This window comes from Microchirus variegatus (assembly GCF_963457635.1).
Source record: "Microchirus variegatus genome assembly, chromosome: 17".
Classification (NCBI taxonomy): Eukaryota; Metazoa; Chordata; class Actinopteri; order Pleuronectiformes; family Soleidae; genus Microchirus; species Microchirus variegatus.
Window position 1 is genome coordinate 6944034 of NC_139818.1, and position 9373 is coordinate 6953406.

Consider the following 9373-nt stretch of genomic DNA (forward strand, 5'->3'; position numbering starts at 1 on the left):
TCAAAAAGTGACTGTCGGAGAGGAAATGGTGACATTTTTGAAGCTTTTGGGATATAGGATTTTTGGATTAATATTGTTGACCAAGTCTCCACATTCCCATCCAATTGCGTGCAGAGACAGAGGTGAGAGAAGGGCAGGATGGGATGAACAGGGGAGTGACAGCATCATGTGATATAGGGAGGGAGAGAGATGGCAGACAGAAAGAGAGAAACAGAGGGATTAAGGTCAGCCATGCTGAGCATCTGGCTTCGAGATATCCTGTGCTTCAGTACTGTATTGCAGCTCTTGGATGAAGGATTACACAGCAGTCGTACAAAGTTGTGCTATCTTATAATAGAGAAAAATCAAACAACACTGTGTAAATAACTGCTCTGATTGGGCCATGTTTACAGCTGACATGAGACTGGTCAGCACTGGTGTCCGGGCCCTGAGGGCCGCAGAGTTGCCTGAGCCAGAGCCAGAGGAAAGTACTGAGCCAGGTCATCATGAGCACTCCCATCATGAGCAAGCCCACCATGAGCACTCCCATCATGAGCACTCCAATTCAGAGCTCCACCCTGGACACGACTTCAACCACATGAAGGAAAAGTTCATGAATGAAATCACACACCTACCAGGTAAGAAACCAACAACAACAACAGAAAACAAACAAAACCTCATTCCTTGCTGAGAGTAAATTATTACGCTTCGTTTATTTTATGCAAGATGAAATCGACCCCAACTCATGTTACTTACAGTTACAATTACAGTTATTTTGTCTGGTATCTCTTACAATAAGTGGTTTCCAGATATTCCTCTATTTCCATGACATGAATAAAGTGATAAAGTGATAGTTCAGTTATTCTTAAATGAGGTTTTAAGACTGCCTTTTATAATGGGTAACTGAAGTTTCCTCGCTCTCCTGCACCACACTCCATAGAGAAAATCATATGTTTACCATAGTGGACAGGAGACAGGGACACAGGACCTGCTGATGTTCTGCTGCCTCAGTTGGTCACTGACGTCAATCCAAACAAAAGATTTCAACACTAAAGTCACAACAGAACTCATTTGAATCACATACAGTGGAACAACTCATCTGTGACAAAGTTTCTCCGTCGGTTTTATTTTATTCACTCACCCATCTGAAAAGATTAAGAAGCACATTATTGAGATGTTACTGTTTATACGATTGTATGTAGAAAAGTCATGTTTATAAAAGTTATGTACATAGATTTGTTTGTACGCATTTCTTATATGTTATTGTTATGTTATTATACATATTCACTTTTTATTCCTGAATATATTCATTATTTAAAGGTGAAGTAAGTAGTTTATAGTGACATCTAGAGGAGAGGCTGAAATTTACAACAAATAACTGCTCCTCTGCTCACCCCCTCCCTTCCCTGAGCGCTACGGTATCCTCAGCCGGGCAAATATCGTCCTCGTCGTCTTTCTCTGTGGTGCGGGCTTACGGTCAGGTACTGGTGTTCCTTTATCCGCTGTAAAATACGTGTGGTCCTCCATTTTAAACGCGCAAAAAGATCCGCTCTCAGCCTCGTCTCGGCGCTCGTTTTGTTCTCTAGCGTTTGTCTATACAGGCTCCCGTAGAAACATGGCGTCGTGGCAATGCAACAGCGGCCCGCGACCATGTTATTTTACATGACTTTTTGAAACACTACGAAAATGAAACACTATTAAAGAAAAACTATTATACAGCGACTAGACAATGCAGGAGCACATAGTATGTATAAAAAAAGTGGATTTTGGGTAATATAAACCCATAAATACTACACAGTGTCCCTTTAATGTTATTCTAGTTTCACTACAAGTTGAGTAAAACATAATAAAACATAATTTCGATTCATCTGTGTGTTTTGTCCATACGGCTGAATTGATAATAAAGTAGACTTTGGCTAGTGCCAGTTTATTTTAGGTTATGAACTGAAGTGTGTGTACAGTTTAGCTTGATATCCCTTTAACAGCTACTGTTGATGCCTTAACATAAGCTCTTAATGATAAACTGCAGAGAGGAGCTGGTGTTGTTGGCTGTGGTTGAACAGGGCCACTCCCAGTGGTCGTGTTGTTATCTGATGGTGGAGCAGGGTGTTACTGAGGAACATGCAGGCTCAGCAAACTGTCCCAGATAAGCACATGGGTTAATGTCATATTTCACTGTATTATGATGATGATGATGATACATTTTTATGAATTTAAATATAGAATCAAATCAGCTTTTTTATCTCGTCGCTTTTATAGTCTTGTAGCATTCGGCAGTTGTGGTATTAGTTGATGAATGTTAAAGGGACGTTTTTTCATGAGTGAATATATGAGATACTGACCCATAACAAGTCCCCTGCAACAAAAAACAGCCTGACATGTGGACGCACGCTCTCACTGAAAACACAACTATCAGTGGGACACAAGAAAAAGAAAACAGAAAACAACACAAACAACTAACAAACAACATGCCTTCTACAATAATGCTTGCTTAATTGTATGATAGCTGTAGCGTATGTTTTCCACTAGCTTTAGCCATTACACAACCTTTGCTGACCGGAGACAGACGTTTGTAAACTGCTCACTCCTCCATGCCAAAGTCCATGAAGAAAATCAGTGATTTTAGCTCACAGTGTCACAGGAGTTGTCTATGACTGCCTCCTAAGTAAGTTTGTGACACTGAAGACATTTCAACTTAAGGATAGAGGCAGCAGTGGATCAATGAATCCTGTGTGTTCTAAAGTAAAATCATTGATTTTGTCTATGGGCTTTGGTGTAAGGAGTGAGCAGTCAACAATGGCTTTTAAACAGCTAGATAAAGTGTTCCAGCCCTGGTTGGAACAAGGGCCTTTCTGCATGAAGTTTGCATGTTCTCCTCATGTGTGCGTGGGTTTTCTCCAGGTTCTCCGGCTTCCTCCCACAGTCCAAAAACATGCAGGTTTGGGGATTAGGTAGATCAGTCACTCTAAATTGACCGTAGATGTGAGAGTGAATGCAGGGTATCTTAAAAAGTCTTAAATCCAATAATTTGAATTTAAGGCCTTAAAATGTCTTAAATTCTCCTAAAATCTTAAAACGTGCATAAACTTCAGTCCCGTGTTGAAATGTTTCTATTTTTGAGGATGTGATAACATAACTACAACACGGAACTAAAGTAGGCCACCTGTGCTGCCCGGTGAGATTTTATCGAGCACCACTAGCTAGTGTGCTGCACGCACCACTGTGGTGTGTTGCAGCTTAGCATAGCAGCGGAGAAAACTTAATGAAAGCCCACAGCTGAGCCGAATTGCAAGTTCAACGATTTGTGGCTCCAATTTTCCTTCATGTCTTTTGTACTTTTTTGCCAGTATAGATTTGAAATCGGTCTTAAATTTTATTCATTATGGTCTTTAAAAAGTCTTAAATTTGACTTGTTGAAACCTGCAGAGACCCTGTGATGGACTGGTGATCTGTCCAGGGTGTACCCTGCCTATCACCCTGTGTCAGCTGAGATAGGCACAGGACCCCCCCCCCCCCCAGTAGATAATGGATGGATGTTCTTAAGCTTGGCTCGTGTGGGTTCTACGCCGGAATGTGTCAGTACCTCATACCAAAGACATATGGTTATCAGACATCCACTTTGTTGATCAGACTGTTTTGATTTTTTCAGTTCCCATGTGGGCGATAGGAGCCATCGTTGTGGTGGTCCTGGTGTTGGTGGCATGCTGTGTCTTTTGTGTTTTCAAAAAATGCTTTGGGAAAAAGAAAAAGCCAAAGAAGGTACGAGAGAGGAAGACTGGTCGCCGCAAGAAGGCAACGGAAGGCGATGGAGAGGCTGGAGAGAAAGTATGTGATTCCCAGAGATATCTGTCACTGAGTGAACCAATCTGATCTTCATGAATAGCTAATAAGTTGTTCTGTCTTATAGGAGAAGGAGGTGAAGAAGGAAGGGGAAGAAGAGGAGAAAGAGCAGGAGAAGCTGGGTAAACTGGAGTTCTCCCTGGACTACAGCTTCACAGATTCCCAGGTCCAATGTGAAGACAAAATATTCATTCATCATTTTCATGACCACTGAAACTTCCACTTATCATTCTGACATCTCCTTCTCCTTCTCTGAAGCTCATAGTGGGCATCCTCCAGGCTCAGGACCTGGCTGCTATGGATATGGGGGGAACCTCAGACCCTTACGTCAAAGTGTTTCTGTTACCAGATAAAAAAAAGAAGTATGAGACCAAGGTCCAACGCAAAAATCTATGTCCTGTTTTCAACGAGACCTTCATTTTCAAGGTACCGTGTGGCTGATGTTGTGCCTTTGTCAACTAAATGTTGTCACTGTTTGGTTTGCTCTTTTATTTCCTCTTATGTCACTTTTGTTTGATTTCTCAACTTCCCCTCATCTGAATTGAGTGTCTGTCCAAGTATCCCTCTCTAAAACTACCACAGTATGAATGTGTTTAAATGTATACCCGCGCTTTTGTGTCTTTTCAACTGTGCTACTACGGTGGCTCAGAGGTGTCAGGACAAATACAAAAGCCACAACACGAATGCAAAAGCCACAACACAAATACAAAGGCCACAAAACAAATACAAAAGCCACAACACAAATACAAAAGCCACAACACGAATACAAAAGCCACAACACAAATACAAAAGCCACAACACAAATACAAAAGCCACAAAACAAATACAAAAGCCACAACACAAATACAAAAGCCACAACACGAATGCAAAAGCCACAACACGAATACAAAAGCCACAACACAAATACAAAAGCCACAACACAAATACAAAAGCTACAACACAAATGCAAAAGCCACAACACAAATGCAAAAGCCACAACACAAATGCAAAAGCCACAACACAAACGCAAAAGTCACAACGGAAGTGAGACACAACGTAAGTGAACGGTACCGGATGTTGACAATTTTTTTTTTTTTTTTTTTTTTTATGGATGTTGATAATGTGGCGGTAAGGACCGTGATTATTATTTAAACTATTAATTATATACTAATTAAAATACTAATTGTTATTAGGAATAATATCAACGTGTTGAAGTTTTATAACTCCCGACTCTTTCACTATGATTCCCTCAAGCGGAAGAAAGTTAGTGTTTAGTTAGTGTTCTCAGCAGCGAGTAAGTCCGTAACTTTATTGACATTTAAGAACTGAACATTTGATGGATATCATCCCCCGCCCCATCACACTCAGTCATGGTGCCACACCACAAAATCACTGTCTCCACCAATTCAACAGCAAACCGAGAACACAGCAGGGCAAACATCAAACTACAACACATCACAACAATAACAGTTCTGTCAACACATAAGAACCCACTACCATGAGTCTCTGCGCCATCAGTGCTCACTGTCCGCAGCCGGGTCTGCTCCCGTCACTATAATATTTAACACTAATTCATGTGTTCATCACATTTAACAGTTACTTTATGAACCGATAGTGACGATAATCCGTGATGTACTAACTTGCTTGAGGAAACATAGTGAAAGAATCGGGAGTTATAAAACTACTTCAACACGTTGATTTTATTCCTAACAATTAGTATTTTAATTAGTATATAATTAATAATTGAACTAATCATCACGGTCCTTACTGCCGCATTATCAACATCCATAAAAAAAAAAAATTGTCAACATCCGGAACCGTTCACTTCCGTGTAGGTCACAGCCGTTGTGGCTTTTGCTTTTGTGTTGTGGCTTTTGTATTTGTGTTGTGGCTTTTGCATTTGTGTTGTGGCTTTTGCATTTGTGTTGTGGCTTTTGTATTTGTGTTGTGGCTTTTGCATTCGTGTTGTGGCTTTTGTATTTGTGTTGTGGCTTTTGCATTTGTGTTGTGGCTTTTGTATTTGTGTTGTGGCTTTTGCATTTGTGTTGTGGCTTTTGCATTTGTGTTGTGGCTTTTGTATTTGTGTTGTGGCCTTTGTATTTGTGTTGTGGCTTTTGCATTCGTGTTGTGGCTTTTGTATTTGTCCTGACACCTCTGGGCCACCGTAGTGCTACAGACCATTGATGTGACAACCTCTCGTCTCTCTGTAGATCCCATACGCAGAGTTGGGTGGAAAGACTTTGGTGCTGCAGGCTTTCGACTTTGACCGTTTCTCCAAACATGATATGATTGGTGAGATAAAGATTCCCATGAACAGTGTTGACTTGGGTCAGCCAATGCAACAATGGCGAGACCTGGAGAGTGGTGAGAAGGAGGAGGTATGATATATTCCTTTTTTCATTTCAAGTAAATCTGTTGATCATTTTCTTGCTTAATCAGGCCTGGTTTTAGACTGATTTGATTCAAGGAGTATTAAAGCTGTAATAAGTAACTTTTTCCACTCAAACCATTGTCTACAACAGAGTGTTAAAGCGGACCTAGACCGGAAGTTCCTATTAACGCTGTTTTTTAGTGTGTATCTGCGTCATTACCTTGTTTAAGAAGCCATGAAGGCTCTAAACAAACAGTTCAGCCACAGCTGAGAATGCTGTGTTTTATTGTAATCTCAGGCTCAGCGAGATCTCTGAAAAACCCGGTCCGGTTACATAAACACCAGTTCTCCTGAACAGCAGATCGTCCTGCTCCAGGCACTAGTCCGGGCACATCCGGTTGCGTACATTGAACTGCAGAAGAAGAATAACATCCGTTGTGGAGGTGTTTCACGAGCTACAGTGTCTTCTGACTATATCGTGGCTGAGAACATCAGAGTACACAGAAAAGACAGATTTCTATCGGCTCGTTTACAGTAACTAGGAGGTTTTTGACCATAAATAAATACATGTATGTAAAGTTAATGTATGTAAGTAGACCTCCATAAATAACATAATATGTGCAACAGGACCACTCTATGTGAGCTTTAAAATATATAAAAGATGATTAATAGTGTTCCGTCTCATAGAAGCAAAAGAAAAACAGAACATATTTGTATTTAAGCTGCTTTTTAATTATAAAAAGTGTTGATTATCGTAGTAATTGATTCCATCGTAATGAATACATCATCATTTTCTGAAATGGATAAGTGGTTTAATAATTAAAATGTAATTACATTTTATAGAACACTGTGATGTTTTTCAGCAAGAAAAATTGGGCGACATATGCATTTCGCTGCGGTATGTACCCACCGCCGGCAAACTGACAGTGAACATCATGGAGGCAAAGAATCTGAAGAAAATGGATGTGGGAGGCTTGTCAGGTAATCCTGCCCTCTTACTATTTAATAACATCTCATTCAATCATTCAGTTGTGTGATGAAGTTAAACTGCCCAACAAAACACAACTAACACCCCCCCCCCCTTTCCAAAGACCCATATGTGAAGATTGTTCTACAGCAAAATGGAAAACGCATCAAGAAGAAGAAGACGACAGTCAAGAAGAACACGCTCAACCCCTATTTCAATGAAAGCTTCAGTTTTGAGGTTCCCTTTGAGCAGATACAGGTAGGCAGTGCTATTATATTTATTATTATTTTATATATAAAAGAGAAGTTAGAGTTAAACCACTGAAGGTTCCTCATAACTTGATAATGCTTTATCTTACTGTAAAGGTCGTCACACTTTGTAAACCCCTCACTCTCCTGCACCAAAGTCCTTAGAGAAAATAACAGATGTCACAGCACACACGAGTTGTTGATCCACGGCTGCCTTCATCGGGGAGTTCAAATTCATTCAATCATCAATCATTTTGTGACTTCTGTGTAGGAAACACAGACACAGACAAAACAATGCAGCAGCAGTTTGCATGTTCTCCCCATGTTCTCTGGTTTGCCCTCACAATCCAAACAACATTGAACACTCTAAAACTGGGGTTTCAAACTAAAATTACCTGAGGGCCACTTAAGCCCAATTTATACTCCTGCGTAAAGTGCTCTGCGTAGGTTACGCAGAGTCCTCTGCGTCGACGCAGAACCTGTTGTAGAGTCTCTGCGTCGTCTCCGGCTGCACGGAATATTTTTTAAGTGTCAGTCACTCCGTCAAGGGACAACGGAGACGGCAAGAGCTGCGATTGGTCCTCAGGACAGACCGAGCGAAGCTGCTCTGTGCCGGCTCACAGTGCGCACCCGAGCGTCTACAGACGCGGAGCTGATCCCCGCCGATAACGCCACTGCCAAACTATAAATACGTCATATCTTAACACACACAGCACATGTTAAGACTCTAAATGGCCAATTTCTCGCCTCAAATTATCTTAAAACTGCGTTCCGTCACACAGAAAAGTGAGAAACGGCTACTGTTTCAACAACAACAGTCTTTCTCTCTCTTTCTTTCTCGGACGCCATTGCTCACTGTAGCCTGAAGCAGAACAACCTTGCGCATCGACCCCTACTGATCGGGCGGGAAATTGCAGCGCGTGTCTGTCACCACGACGCAGAAGTATAAAGGCTCGAGGCGTCTCCATGGTGACGCAGACGGCTCTTCGACAGGCTCTGCGTCGACGCAGAGTCTCTGCGTAACTAGTATAAATTGGGCTTTACGCAGTCGGAGAAGTATAATGTGGCCTTTAGTGTCTAGTGTGATCAGGAGGAGCCGGTGAAGTGGGGGAAAAAAAGTAAAACTTAGTAGGGGTGGGAAATCTGAGCTTAAACTTTAATCACCATCACAGCAGCAATATTTTTGATGATATTATGTTAGAATTTCAAAATAAAAGTGTTTGCTTGAATATGGAAAAAAACACATTTACCGTCATAATCACTGGATTTATCCAGGCACTCTTTGTTTGGAAAGTTGTTTTTGGACTTTTAGTTTTGTTCTTACCTTGGGTTTTTAGTTCTCTGTTTCTCATTTCTCTCTGTTTCATGTCTCATCTCATCTCATCTGTTAAATGTGGTGAAAAACTATATTTTCGTTTCCTTTTTTGCTTTCAGAAAGTGCAGGTGGTGATCACAGTGTTTGACTATGATAAACTTGGGAGCAATGACCCCATTGGAAAGACCTTCATGGGTTATGGAGCCACAGGGGTTGGCCTGCGTCACTGGTCAGAAATGCTGGCCAATCCCAGACGCCCAGTCGCCCAGTGGCACACTCTCATGACAGAGGAGGAAGTCGATGCTGCACTGAAGGCAAAACCTCGTTGAGTCGCACCAGTGTCACTTTATCTGCGTTAAACCCTGAGGTTTTCTCAATTAACATGTTCACTTTTTCATTAATTTTGTTTCTTTTAAGGTCAACACGTGTCTGTGTGACGTATCTGTTTTTTTGTTATTTAAGTCCCTGCACCTAGGCGACCCCTATTAACCAATATGACTCTACTACTTAAAAATAGACATGTTTAGATCATCTGCATCTTTTGTTTGTAATCTTGCACGGGCCTAATACAATGTGTATTTTCAGGATCCTCTGTATTCTTCTGAAAAGTTACACAACCCTGAAGTAGAGACGTTGGTAGAGATGCTCTACATCTTATGTTTAAAGAAAACTGT

General features: G+C 41.2%; 1 protein-coding gene across 1 annotated transcript; it reads left to right on the forward strand.

Annotated features, from left to right (window-relative positions):
- Positions 1 to 397: 397 nt before the first annotated feature.
- Positions 398 to 9028, forward strand: syt5b (synaptotagmin Vb; the record flags this gene model as incomplete). The annotated part of the gene is made up of 8 exons (XM_083904181.1): positions 398 to 617; positions 3629 to 3804; positions 3887 to 3992; positions 4085 to 4245; positions 6009 to 6176; positions 7036 to 7150; positions 7261 to 7394; positions 8819 to 9028. The coding sequence occupies 8 exons, from the start codon at positions 398 to 400 to the stop codon at positions 9026 to 9028; spliced, it is 1290 nt and encodes a 429-aa protein (XP_083760307.1).
- Positions 9029 to 9373: the final 345 nt, after the last annotated feature.